This window comes from Apostichopus japonicus, chromosome 19, assembly GCF_037975245.1.
Source record: "Apostichopus japonicus isolate 1M-3 chromosome 19, ASM3797524v1, whole genome shotgun sequence".
Lineage (NCBI taxonomy): Eukaryota > Metazoa > Echinodermata > Holothuroidea > Aspidochirotida > Stichopodidae > Apostichopus > Apostichopus japonicus.
Genome location: NC_092579.1, coordinates 19,102,995 through 19,117,826, shown reverse-complemented (window position 1 = coordinate 19,117,826; position 14,832 = coordinate 19,102,995). Strand labels below are relative to the sequence as shown.

Sequence of the window (14,832 nt, the reverse complement as noted above, 5' to 3'; positions counted from 1 at the left end):
CTGCTGTGGTTTAGCAACCTAGTTTGAATTCTAATTAGCTAAAGTTCAGGAAAGTTCATACGATAACAATAATGGAAAGAATTATTATGATACTTGGGATATGGCCAGAATGTGATTGATAAGTTTCAACATGAAGGGATAACTGAAAGATCTGCTTTATTGGCTCCGCTATCGCTAGGAAAGTTTTGTGATTACGCAATGGACCTGCCTTGGTCGTAAATCGACCTCAGGTTGTATAATACTGAGCCTGCATAGCTTATTAACACCACTGGGTTCTTTGTGTAAACACTATGTGGAAATATGCGTTCACACAAAGACCCTCATACAAGAATAAATATGTGGCAGGCGATGCAGACTAAATGGTAAAAAGAGGTCATTTTACGACCAAGGCAGGTCGAATACGTTAACTCAATAAACTTTTCCTTGATAGCGTGCTATATGTTGGGGTCTATACAACAGCGACGTAGCCAGGAATTTGAAAGGGGGGGAGCACTTTTTGCGATTGATATGGATTCTCAAATTTGTAGGCACGACTATCTGAGCGGAGCGCCACCATCGGTTGGCGCGGAGCGTACAAGAAAATTTTTGGTTTTACAAACCCCCCAGATGGCCGGAAACGGCCCTTCCCGAGGGTTCATTCTGGTTCCCTGGCCTCTTGCTAACTTGAGACACCTCATTCAATATCACTTTTAAACCCAAAAAACCAACGAGTTAAAATAGTACGTAATTCAATACTACATAATGTATTAAAATTAGCAAGGTACATGTACAGAGTAGTCTTACTTTTCAACTTCTGATACTTGGAGATACAAAGATAGGCCAGAAATGTCTTTGATACAACTATGGCCAGTAGTTGTCTTTTATACAACTGTAGCTAGTAAATGTTTAAGTTAGCCTAATAAGAGAAGGCGAGAGCTATCCGACGATTGCCATCTGATGCAAATTTCTCAACTGTTTTCTCAACTGAAATATTATCTGCGTAAACGGGTTCTTAACTACATGTTAAAAAACTGACAAGATCGGATCCTAGTCTTTTGAATGAAATGGCACGCGATAGAAATGACAGCCTAGATGACAGAAGAATAGGTCACCTAATTTAGCCATATTCTTGCTACGTTCATTTCAATAGTGTTTCCTGTCTATAGACTCTTAAACACGTCCAGCAAGCTTATCGATTTGAATTATGGGTGTTTTAAAAAAAAAAAGATAACTTGGCCAAGAAAATGTAGGTCCGGGCCTACAGTGCTACATATATACTGGCTACGCCCCTGATCATATGATATCATTATCAACAGATTTTGTTTCCTGTTTGAATTCTTTTACATGTTCTTTTACATAATATATCGAAAGACAAACATAGTGCTCTTTTACATTTTTTTCCAGTAGGATGATTCTTGTTTATTGTCAAATGTCTGGACTTTAATAAATTTGACGAACTTTAACTGATGGACAATATAAACTTTCATATTTTGTAATATAGCCAGATATGCAGTGGCCTAAAAACAAATATCGTTATCGCAGTGTATTAGCAGTGTAATAATTATTATAGGAAGTGCGTATCACGTACGATTGCTAGCTTAGCTTCATAACATGCTGTTCGTGCAACAACTTAGGACGACTCATAGAACGAACGTTGTCGACGTTGTTGTGCATACAGTTCATGACATTGACATTCCATAGAGTGCGGTTAGGTAGGCAATATATATGTATTTTATTACGCAGTGGCCAACTGTAGGCTTGTAATTGGCTATAAGCTAAATTTAGCTAATTGCATCTGCCAAACTAAGTAAGTAGCTGAATCAGTAGGCCTGAATGTTACTACGATTACAATCGAGTTAACGGAGCTGACGAGTATTCAAGATCAAAAGAGCACTGACAAAATACCATGCTAAAAAAACGACAGTTTGTAAAAAAAAAAATCAACACTGAAAGGGGGGGAGCGGTCGCTCCCCCTGCTCCCCCCCCCCTGGCTACGTCCCTGCTATACAACAGACCTTTAACATCTTTACAATTAACGAACTAACTACAGCAGTTATTTTCACCATTCCCAGGTAGGCAAGTGAAGCACCAAACTTGGCCACGCCTCCTGTTGCTATGAATCAGGACGTGGTTAACGAATTTTTCCCTTTTCGCGTTCCATAAGCGATATGCCATCACGAATTGTAAGCACAGCACACATCACGGGTATAACCAGTCAAGTGATACCGGATGTTTTGAGTATTAGTTTGCCAACGAATCTCAGAGGTTCGACCTGACTGTGCACAGCGCTGACGAACACGATGCTAGTGGGTGTTTCGTAGTTTTGTGGAATTAATAACGCTGGTAGACTATTTTAGTCATCTTAAAAAGGAAGGAAAGACCGACTGCAACAGATACGTTGCTATGTTACTGAACCTCATTTATAAATAAGAATGGTGCTCTGTCAAATGGAATTTAAGGAAATCGTTTTTCAGTGAGACTTGTCAGATTTGCTTTGGTATTAAGAACGGTTTGAACGTTAGAAGAAGAACATTATATTTGCATGAAAGAGAAACTGGCCAAGGCCTACACGGACCTTCGAGTTGTGTGAGGAAAAAAGGTAGATGGCGAACGTTTTAATGACTTAAGAAGTTACTTTACCACAGTTCATAATTAGACCTAGGATAACTAATGTTTAAATCTTCATCACACAGTGGGTCTTCATTGCGTGTTAGTTGGTATTTCCAGTTGTCTAACTTTTATTACTTAGGCGACTACTGACTCAAATGATCTAAGCCTAACTTAGAACTTAAACATTCTTCAAAGACTTTAACCTAAGTTATAAGGATAGGCTGTGTGCCCTAGAGATAACATTACTAAGTGTAAGAACGTGGCCTACAGAATGCTAACTTAACTAGGCATACAAATGTTTGGTCTATCATTAGTCTATATTATATTCTGTCATGGATAGGATCTAACCTACAGATTTTACATTCAACACATATAGCTTGTAGTTGTACTATTAGGAAGTGGTAACAATAGAGAGGGCTATAATGGGGAGGGGCCCTGGAAATGAGAATAATTACAGGCATTGAAGACTCGCCCCAAACCGTGTGCTGCGCTCTGCAAAAGTTAACTTTCCGTTGCTTGCAAGTGAAGTTTTGTTTGTGTTGCTACAAAATGCAGACAGTAATGAAACGTGATACCTTGTTATCTTTAGACTTTAGCTGGACCTGAGATGTCCATCGCTGTATCGTTAATACACTGTGCTGTGGGTATTGACCACAGCTGTATGTACTAACTGTACACTAGTGTCTAATAACCGACGGTAGCAAGCTGTGTGTGTATTTTCTGGGATCGATGGTGGTGTCTAACACTTCTGTTACACCTCATTCGAAAGTAGGTCAAATAACCGGCATTAGACGTTTCTTTTTGCGCGAGTCTTCACACCCTTTAAGAACAAGTAAAATATTTGTGGATACTCGCATATCGCCACATAAGGACTAACGAACTGCGTTAGTCCTTCTGTGGATACTCTCATGATGCCACATAAGGACTAACAAACTGCGTTAGTCATTATGTGGCGATATGCAAGATGCCCACATATAAGGATCACTAGTGAATATTGGCGGCCATTATGTGGCAGTATTAAAATCACATGATAAATCAAATGTTTTTGGTCATGATGTGGAGGTGCTATTAGTGCCACATAAGGACTTAAATTATTCTTGGTCATTATGTGACAGTTACTTTGTATTCACATAATGACTTATGTATACACAATTTATTTCTGCATTTTGTCGGTTTTGGCGTTCCATAGCAAAAAAGCAATAATTCTGCAAGAGCTAGAGTACTACTAGGTAATCATGTTTACAGAATACTAATACTTGGGTCATTCCATATCAAATCACCAAATTTTGGAGTATGTTGTAGTTCTATATCTTTCAAAAATTCCCAAATTTTTTGTATGATTGGAACACCATGAAATAAGCTATATTCTGAAAATTGCAGTTGCATTGCTTCAAAATTGGGCGATTTATCACACTTTGAAATTCCGCAATTTGTCGCCAACGTGGCATTTGGCATTTTCTTGACTTTTGAGGTCTCATTTCTCAGCAATTAACATCCTAATACATTTTTATTACAGATGCCTATAGAGTCTATCCCATAAAACAGGAATATAAAAATTTGGCTACAAAAACATTGTCTTGTGAAGTTAGCTTAACTTTAAAGTGTCAAAATATTCAACTTTTGTAGTTTTCACTAAAAAATGTGCTATTGATAGTGATAAATTGCTCCTAAACCATTGCTTCAGGGTACTTGATTCTTTCAGAGTTTATTATGTCTAGTACAAACAATACAAAATAATGATTACAATGCTTTCCTATAATATATTTGCAAGTTGTGCAGCTCTAAAGTTGCTATTTCATGCTGTGATGCAGCATGAGGAAGGGGTATTGATGCCAATTTTTTACCATGTTAGAGCTGTCAGGGTTTTATACTTAAACCATAAATATAAAGTTCTTAAACCTGAGCAAATTTCACGGTTCTAGCTTACATATCTAAATATTAATTTATGAAGTTGTTAAGTTGCTCCAATGTACAAAAGAAGTCGTCTTTGACAGCCAATAACTCAAAAGGCGTCATGTTGAAAAAATCTGATTATTTTTTCTGGAAGAGGTACAGTATAGTACCACCCTGTTTGTACACAAAATTTCAGTAGGGTGTTTTGCCTTATTTTGAAATGAAAAATCCTCAAAATTTTTGTATTTTTTACAGAAAAACGTTTTTGCCTGTTTTGATGTTCCACATGTTTTGAGCCTGGGTATTGTACTTCAAGGTCATTCAATGCAATACTGTGCAGATTTCAATTCCTTAATAAACATATAATATCAGTAATGTATTGTCTGCTTCTGGTTTAATTCACTTAGACTTTTCTAGAAAATGGGCATAATATTCCTATAGATGAAAAAATCAAGTATCCTGAAGCAATAGTCGAGGAGTCATTTATCACTAAAGTAGCACATATTTTAGCGAAAAATACCAAAATTAAATATTTTGGCATTTTTAAGTTGACCTTCTGTAACTCTACAAGATAATGCTTTTATACCCTATTTTCCATTCTATGGGATAGGGTCTATAGGCTTCTGTAGTAGTAGGATGTTTAATTGCTGAGAAACCAGACCTCAAAAATCAAAAGGTTAATGCACAACATATATATTGCAGAATTTCAAAATGTGATAACTTGGCCAATATTGAAGCAATGCAAATGAAAGTTTCAGAATATGCTTATTTCATGATGTTCCAGGCATACAATACTTGGTAATTTTAAAAGAGGTGGAACTACTGTAGTACAGTTGTAAATGTTTTAGTATCCAAGGTCAGTACAAAGTGAAAGTTCTTGGCAAGTTCACTATCTTCATTCGAGTAGAGGTCAGTTAATCTGACTCATCAGACCGCTGTGGTCTTGTGTGTGTGTGTGTAATCTTATTATTTTGTCTTCAGTTCCTAATATACTCTCATCCAATTGATACAGTCAATGAATTTACCTACTAATCTACCCATTGGAGTTTTCTCATAATTTGTGTTAAACACCCATGCTGTTACATCATTAAGATATTACCAAGATATTACAAATATATGTACAGCATACTCATACAGAATTTGGTGATTTGATATGGAATGATCCTATATTTGGAGGTGTGTTTTTTTTTTCGATCAGGTGTCAAGTCTGACTCTCCTTTACAATATATTATGTAAGACACTATACAAGAGATAAGAAGATATAGGACAGTACATGGTGAGATATCAGGCCACAACCGGTCAGTATCTGGCTAAGTTGGTCACTGGCAGGAGTGCTCACAGCAAGTTTTCAGCATTAAAGGCATTGAAGACTCCCCCCAAACCGCGTGCCGGCAGTGCGCAGTGAAAAAGTTAAATTTCCGTTGCTCGCAAATGACGTTTTCTTCTTGTTGCTACAAAATGCAGACAGTAGTGAAACGTGATACCTTGTTATCTTTTATCTAGACCTGAGATGTCCATCTCTGCTATGTACACTGTGTTGTGGGTATTGACCGTAGCTGTATGTATTGACTGTACACTAGTGTCTAATTACCGACGGTGTGTATTTTCTGGGATCGATGGTGGTGTCTAACACTTTTGTTACACCTCATTCAAAACTAGGTCAGATTACCGGCATGAGACGTTTCTTTGTGCGCGGGTCTTCACACCCTTTAATGTTAAAGTAATAAAAAAAACGTTGTACCAAAGTACGAACAGTATGGTAAAGGAGTCCCAGTGCATTGTTGGTAAATACTGTATATCATTGATACAGTACAGCTCTGTTCACACCTCAAACTTTGTTTCCTGGTTTGATGCAAAGTTGTGGACGGTATGACATTTCAGATTTATTACAAAAATAGTGCTGATTCATTAGTAAACATCTTGACAATGAAACAGATTAAGAAGGAAACTAATTGATGTAAATTTAGAACTCTTAGAAGTGTACAAGTTTTTTACATCACCAGTCACACCATAGTTTACATTGTGGGCCTTATTTATATATTGATACATATATTGATATATATATATATTGATATGTATTATATATATATTGATATATGTATTAATATATATTGGTATATAAAGATATATATATATATATTGATATATGTGGTATATATACTGTAGTGTAGTCTATATATTACTATATACAGTAGTAGTATATACTGTAGTATACTGTGATAACAACATATGTGAGAATGAATTTTCAGCTTGTATATTGCAAACTCTAACAAGTTGAATACATTAATGAAACTTTCTCCTCACCTACCCCAGCACCCTCACTTCACCGTGTTTGGTGTGAGTTGGTAACCATTTGAAACTATTCTTTCTGGTTAAACAACTCAATTTGGGATCTTTTATCTCCCTCATTCTACCATGATGCAAGTGTCTACAGTAACATGTGCTATCGTGCTTCATGTAACTATCAAATAATTTTACTTGCTTACCCTTCCCCCCCCCCTCCCCCTCTTCCTTCCCTTCCGCACAATTCTCTCCCATTTCTTTGCCTTCGCCATCATTTCCCTTCCCTACTCAAAGTCACTATATGTCCAAGTGAATAATAGAGTACAGTACAGTAGATATATAGGCACGCATAAAAGTGCATATACATTGCCTTGAAAGTCAATTGAAGTAAATTATGACAATTGATACACTTCAAGCACTTCTTTAGTTAAAACCGTTTGCATTTACGCTGCACATATTAATAAAAGAGTTGAATTGAAACACTGTGGTTTACACTTCATTGTCAAGAAAATTCACAGTTATTTTTGTAAGCTCTCTATACAATTTTGAAAACTGTAGAGCACTTTCGGTGCATGGTTTCATTAGTCTATCTTTTTACGTCACCTATGAGTCATGCTAATTGTCTCTTCATTGTTGGTTGTTTTTGTTTACATATGTTGCTAGACAGCTAGTTCCTCAAACTGAGTGGCCTTGCCCTAGCAATCAGACTAGTTCTGTTCGAGGAGCAAAAAGTATAATTCTTTTGATAATATTAACTGTGTAAATAGGTACATGAGATACAACTTGGTCATAAAGATGTTCAGTTAAGTTGGAGTTCAATGTAAAACACCATAGTAAACTTATCCAGTTAAAATACCATTGAGTCCCCCCATGTAGACAGCCATTTTGACATTTGCTTCATGAATATCTCCTTTATTGCAGGTCCCTCTACAGGTGTCCTCTATGATACAGTGGATTTGATGTACAGGTACATTACATTATCGTTTATTCCATAAATGACAGCTACAGGGGAGGACTGTTGCTTTTAAATAACACCATCAAAATTGCCAGCAATTCTTCAGCTATGGGGTACTCAACCAGTGAGAATTGGATCTATCTCTTCGAAGGAAACTTGAAGCAGATCGTTAACGAGAGGACTGCAGAGGTAAGGCTGAATTTATTCCTGTTTACTGTGCTAGTCTCCGCTTGCATTAACTGATAGTACAGTACTGTAGGTACACAGTATCTATACATTATGTTTTAGTTAAATACAGGCTAGTACTCTTTTTTAATACCGATGGTGTTCCTTCGCTGATAGAGTTACAGAGCTTGCATGGCTCCCTGCAAAACGTTGTAGAAGACAGGTACAGTATAACCACAATTATTGTAATTTCATTGAATTGTAGATAATTTCATATTTTATCTCCCATTTCTTTTTCTTTAATTCTGGCAATTAGGGTGCTTTTACACTAGATCCGGATCAGATCCCCTGACGCATTTACACTTCAGTCCTACTCAAATCCTCCTCCCCCCCCCTTTTCACCGGATGTTGGAAACAAAATCGGATTGGAAATGTGTCATGCGCTGCTGCGGATCGCGTAGTATGTATCGGCAAAACTTTCGTTGTTATGGTTGCATAGCCTTAAGGTGACAATACTACGCTATGTATGGCCCACATGCACTCAATCTACGTAGGAATTAGCAAATGCATGATACAGGTATGGAATTTTACGTGAGAATGCATGTGACGTAATGCGGTCACCTGATATCTAGGGTCACTGTTGATGCGGGAGTGTTTACATTGCAAACTTGATCTTGACGTCAGGATCAGATCCTGGTCTCTGCCAGCATCAATATAGGAGGATGAGATCCGGATCTGAACTGCATCTACACAGGGGCGGCGATCTGTTCAAATATTGGGGGGGACATTTGCTTGGATGCAGGCGAATTACTATCAAAGCGGAGCGCCACCATTGGTTGGCGTGCAGCGTACAAGAAAATTTCTGGTTTTGATAGCCCCCCAGATCACCAGAAATGGCACTTTTCAGGCTTGAAACTGACCAACCAGATGTACACTTTTGCCTGAGAACCAGGTTTTTCCTAATAGTTTTTTCTTCATTCATAACCTTTTTTTCAAGATTGTCACCAGTCACACATCATGTTCGACCTCATTGCATCTGCTGTGGATCATTGCTTTTATAGGTAATTCTACGTAACGCCCCACAATACCCATCAGCCCCACCTTTCAAGGTTTAAAGCCCATTATTTGTTCAGAATTTGAATAATAAATTCACTTCAAAACATACCCATAATGTTGTACAAAATTTCATCTATGGACAACCAATATAGAAAAACCCCCTCAACCCCTAACAGACCGGTCAAAATTGCACGAGAAGAGGGAAATATGATGAAGAATGTTGGTCAGTTAAATTATTGGTGTACAAATATTAAAACCTCTTATAACGGTTACTATAAAACTTTGATATCATAAAAAATACCCAAAAAATATGCCCGAGGGGGAGGGCGGTCTCCACTCTTCATACCCCCTCCCTTGGCTACGCACCTGCGGTTAGAAATCTTGTAGGAAAGAGGCCAAATGGAAACCCTGTGAACCCATATCGATGTGGATCATATACGTGCTTACACAAGATGCAAACCAAATTTCATTACGGATGCGGTCCGTCTAGCTATTCATTTCGAAAAAAAGTAAAAACTACTTTCGGTCATATATAATAACAAATTGTGACGCGGTTAGACAGGCGCCTTGCGAGGAATTTGCCAAGAGAGGGGCAAAGCTTGTACCCAGAAAAGAAAATTTTGGCCGAAAATGCCTCCCAGATTGCTGGAAATGGCATTTCCCAGGCCTTGTAAGTTGCATCTAAGCATTTTCTATTTTGAAATTACTAGCGATGTCATAAAAAAATACAAAACATATGCTTAAAAAATACTAAGCCACCAAATATTGGGGGGGATATTAGATACTGTATCCCCCCACCTAAAATAATGGGGGGGACATGTCCCCCCGTCTCCCCCATGATCGCCGCCCATGCATTACACGACAGCCGTGATCTTGACATCAGGATCAGATCCTGACGTCAAATTTGGATCTGGATTTAGTGTAAAAAGCACCCTTTATAGTTCCTGCCACACTGTCAGAAAGTTTTCTAACCAAATGATATTTGCAATGGTTACAAAAGACTGAAAAGAGGTATTATAACTATTGCTTATATAAAAACTACTTCTTTTGTGGTTTTCCATTTCCTCGTTTTGCATGACTTCACTCTAACCTAGGGCAGTTTTCTGTTTCACTTCCTTTGACTGGCAATTGTAAGAATATGCAGTTCAAGTTTTGTTTTCCATTGATAACCCTTTTTTTGGCACCTACAGTACATGTATATAAATGAGCTATGACGAGAGAGTGTCATTCAACCCCAACGAAAGATATATAATAGAAATGCTGCACTTCCTGTGAAGTAATTAAAGGCATTGAAGACTCGCCCCAAACCGCGTGCCTCGCTCTGAAAAAGTTGAATTTCCGTTGCTTGCAAGTGAAGTTTTCTTCTTGTAGCTACAAAATGCAGACAGTAATGAAATGTGATACCTTGTTATCTTTAGCTGGACCTGAGATGTCCATCGCTGTATCGTTTGTACACTGTGCTGTGGGTATTGACCGCAGCTGTATGTACAGTACTGACTGTGCACAAGTGACGGTAGCAAGTTGTGCGTGTATTTTCTGTGATCAATGGCGGTGTCTAACACTTATGTTACCCCTCATTTGAAAGTAGGTCAGATTACCAGCAGTAGATGTTCTTTTTGCGCGAGTCTTCACACCCTTTAAGAGCTATCTACTGTACATGTAAAACATATGGGGATCATAGATCTAGGCAAACATAGAAAAAGCTTAAGACCTTTATACTCTTCACAAACAGTCAGAAAATTCATTTTATGATAAGATTTAATCACATACCCATGTAATCATTTATCGATTACTTTGATTTTAGCTGTAAGCGTAATCGCCAAATTTGAAATATTCTTTAATCATTAACATTTCACATGTAATCATCCCAAGCCTGCATGTTTGCAGCACCTTTCAAAAATGTGTCAACCTTTAAGCACACTGGATTTAATTCCTCTTAAAAGATACCTCAATACGGTAGACCCAAAATTTAAAAAAAATCAAAAGTACAATGCCAAACACACTCAGATCAATCTAGCCAATATGTCTATTCCATTCCCCCCCCCCCCCCCCCCGAGAACTAACCATTTTAAAAGCAGCTAAGGTTCATCAGTTAAAGTGATTGGACACAGAGGCCATTATATGGTCAGTTCCTCAGATGCAACACAAAACTCCATGGCGACACATTAGGATTATCACAGCCTACAAATGAGAGGTGTAGTACTGTGTAAAATGCATTAAAAATATGTCAGGGACAAGTGGTATTGAATGGCATCCATGTTTGAGCTCTGAACATTAACACGTTGTTCATATTAAGTTTATAAAAGAACATGTTTCGAACATTTGAGAAAATTATAAGAATGTATAAAAACAACCCTTTAACAGTTAGGCCTGCACTGTGTAACAGACTATTATCATCAGTTTAGCCTTTCCGGTGTTTTAGCATATATATAAATATACTGTCATTTACTTCACTCCTCTCTTACCTCTCCTTAACCTAGACGCATCTATCTGTACCCTAGCCTATGAACTGGTAACATTCTTGCACAGCGCCCCCAATTACCCCAGGTCTAAGGTTACCCTCTTCCTTCCAAATCTACCACTCATTGGGCCTTAGCATATATATACTGTATTTTATGGGTGAAAACTGGGAACAGCTATAGAAACTTTAAAACACTGTTTAGCTTGTCTTGTTTTTTTGTTTTTTTGGGGGGTGGGGGGGGGGGCTATAACGTATCAAAATCGACAATTCTGCCTCAAGTCATCCTGTAACTGCAGTACTGTACATACTAGTGGTGTGTTTATATGGCCGTTTGAGAACCTTTTACCATTTTAATTGGTTGTCTTATATATGTACTGTAAGATAATTTTGGGGATTTTATTTAACAAGGTCTGAATGGAAAGAATGGTGCCAACAAAACAAGTTGCCTGATGTACATACTGAGGTATTCCAGACATTCTGCATAGTATATATATATATATACAGTATATATATATACACACACCACACTATACAGATAACAACAAACTGCCAGAATAAAACAAAGAAAACAGAACTACAGTAGGCCCTACAGTACAATGCATAGACTTTCTATTTTCTAAAAAACACCAAATATTACTAAGGTAGATGTAGTTATAACAAAGACTGTGAATTATAGTAAATATAACAGGATTTCATTCAAACAGTACTTATTTTCTGCAGAACATTGGTACCCAGTACTTTATTGAAGAAAAACCAGGACCAATAATTAATACAATTGGAAAATTTTATTTATATTGTTAATTGCCATGGAAACGGAAATCGTAAATGGCTAACAATAATACTTCACCTTCAACGGACATTCAAAGGAAAATGGGTATGATATTTCCTGTACTGTTAATAAGTGTTAGACTCTCAAGCGCATGTAGAGTGAACGCTATGTTATCATCAGTACAGCTAGCATTTTGTAAACATATGGTAGATGTGCATGTGTGCACAACAGTTTTAGGATATGTGTAAAGTTCATATCCTGTCTTAAACTCAGGTTAAAATTAACTTTTTATACTGAGGGTTCTCCTGCACCTCCTTCCCCCCACCCCCTCCCTCTACCTGTGACCAATAAAGTTTAGATTCTTAACTGGTGTGAATTTCTCATTAACACGGTCATCTAAATGTCTGTTTAATTTCCCCTTCTCTCTCTTTCATCTCAACAGCGATGGGTGGAACTCTTGAAGCAGCCACAAACTGGTATGCAAAATTAAGTTTATTCTATTAATTATTAATACTGTATATACTTAATGATATTAAAGGAGATACAGAAACGCATCATTAACTTAATACCAAGTGATAGAGATGTTAATGTCAGAAGATATATCAAAGACCTCTGAAGGGTTTTGATGTTCTATCATAGATGATAACACTCAACTTGAACAAGTCTAAATGTGCAGCTAAGTGTTCATTAGCCAGAGAGCATTTGAACTTTATGATCATTCCAATTGAAGATTTGTAAAATTCCCATTCAAAGCAAACCTTCAGTAAATTGTGTTTATGTTTTCTCTATAGGACTATGACTCTTCAAGCCATTTGATCATTATCAGACTGAGGTCCTCTTTATTTTTGACATTGTATATTATGTTTTAGTATTGTTTTAAATTTTGTTTGGTAGCACATTGCTATGCATTGTGTTCCTATATGTACAAGGAACTATACAGCCAGCCAGGACGGGGAAGGTATGGGATGTAATTGTAAGGGATGGGTGTTGCTCTGAGGGATCTTATTAAATAGGGCTGACTTTTCTACCCCTATAATTACTTCCTTTATGTAAGCTTACAGGTAGGGTACAATACTATAATACCAAAAAGGGTTTCTTTAAACTTTTCCTTTCGTACTGAATTTATCCTTGATGTTTTTAACACTTGTCCTTTTGTTCACTAATAAGTATGATATATAGATACTAAAATGAAGCAAAACAAACGAAAGTTCAAATTTTCCTGAAATGTGTGAATCCACTATTTTTTATGTCTCTCTCTCTCCCTCCTCGTCAATCTGAACCATCCCTGATGCACAATCGATGGTTGTATCGTTGCCTTTTGAAGTGTTGAATTTGTTTCATCTCTGTTTTGAATTTGTATTCTTCAGTAATATTGTGGTTTTTTTCCGAAATCCTTTTTATGGTGATGTCTTCCTTTCGTAGATAACAACAACGTTCGTCTCAGCCTTGTCATTTATCGTTCCCGACTTGGCGTGAAAGCGGAGAAGAAGACCGAGCACGCCATCAATGGCGATACAGTTCTAGGCATGGAGAAGGGAAGCGTGGACCAGGTAACCAATAAGTGCAATCGCTACATCGCCCTCGTGTTAAGAACGCAGTCTCTGCTGTTTCAAACCGATGAAAAAAATTGCCTCACCCTGTACAACATTCTCAAGAATGCCCTGAGACATGGTAAGTTGTGAGTAGGGAGACCGGTCATACTTGAAAACCCTTTAAAGGCATTGAAGACTCACCCCAAACCGCGTGCCTCGCTCTGAAAAAGTTAACTTTCCGTTGCTTGCAAAATGCAGACAGTAATGAAACGTGATACCTTGTTATCTTTTATCTAGACCTGAGATGTCCACGCTGCTATGTACACTGTGTTGTGGGTATTGACCGTAGCTGTATGTATTGACTGTAGACTAGTGTCTAATTACCGACGGTAGCAAGCTGTGTGTGTATTTTCTGGGATCGATGGTGGTGTCTAACACTTCTGTTACACCTCATTCGAAACTAGGTCAGATTACCGGCATGAGACATTTCTTTGTGAGCGAGCCTTTACACCCTTCAAGACACTTTACTGTATAACAATGTAGTTGCCTTTCAATTCTTTAACCTTATTGCATGTTCATTTGTTCAATGTTTATACAAAATATTGCACAGTTTTAGTATCTTGTAGTAAGGCACTGTGTCAAAAGTGGGGTTCTGAGGTGACTGGCCTTGCAGCATCCTGTAGCTAGGCTGCTTCTGAAAGGTCGTGGGTCGAACCAGTCAAGGCAAGGAAAAAAAATGTCCCTATCTTTGCACATTCATTTTGAATGTTAACTAACACTACTGTGTAATTCTGGTAAATGTGTGAATGTGCCTCAGAATACAGAAATTGGGGGATGCTGAGTAGTGGTTACAATGTGGAACTTTCAAACACGACAACTACTGTACTGTAGGTCTATCATTACAGCTACATACAGTACATGTATGTACAACATTGTGACAAGTTAGGGGGACATGAGAAGGTACAGTACACTGTACTAATGACTTAATGTTTACACTTAATCGTACATCTACGAGGTGTATAAACGATGAAAATACCAAAAGAAGTAATGTCTTGTGTACCAGAAAAACAGTGCAATTTCTTAGCAATTTGGTCAATTTTTTTCATCCTTAGCAGTTTTGTTTTCATTA

General features: G+C 37.6%; 1 protein-coding gene across 2 annotated transcripts in view; it reads left to right on the top strand.

The window, feature by feature from the left end:
* Positions 1–2,209: 2,209 nt before the first annotated feature.
* LOC139959850 (uncharacterized) overlaps positions 2,210–14,832 on the top strand; it is a 31,099-nt gene continuing 18,476 nt past the window's right edge. For both annotated transcript variants that reach the window (XM_071957738.1, XM_071957737.1), the window contains exons 1-4: positions 2,210–2,578; positions 7,687–7,909; positions 12,614–12,647; positions 13,594–13,842. In XM_071957738.1, the coding sequence (XP_071813839.1) occupies positions 7,829–7,909; positions 12,614–12,647; positions 13,594–13,842 (364 nt within the window). In that variant the 5' untranslated portion in view covers positions 2,210–2,578; positions 7,687–7,828. The remainder of the gene's footprint in view (positions 2,579–7,686; positions 7,910–12,613; positions 12,648–13,593; positions 13,843–14,832) is intronic.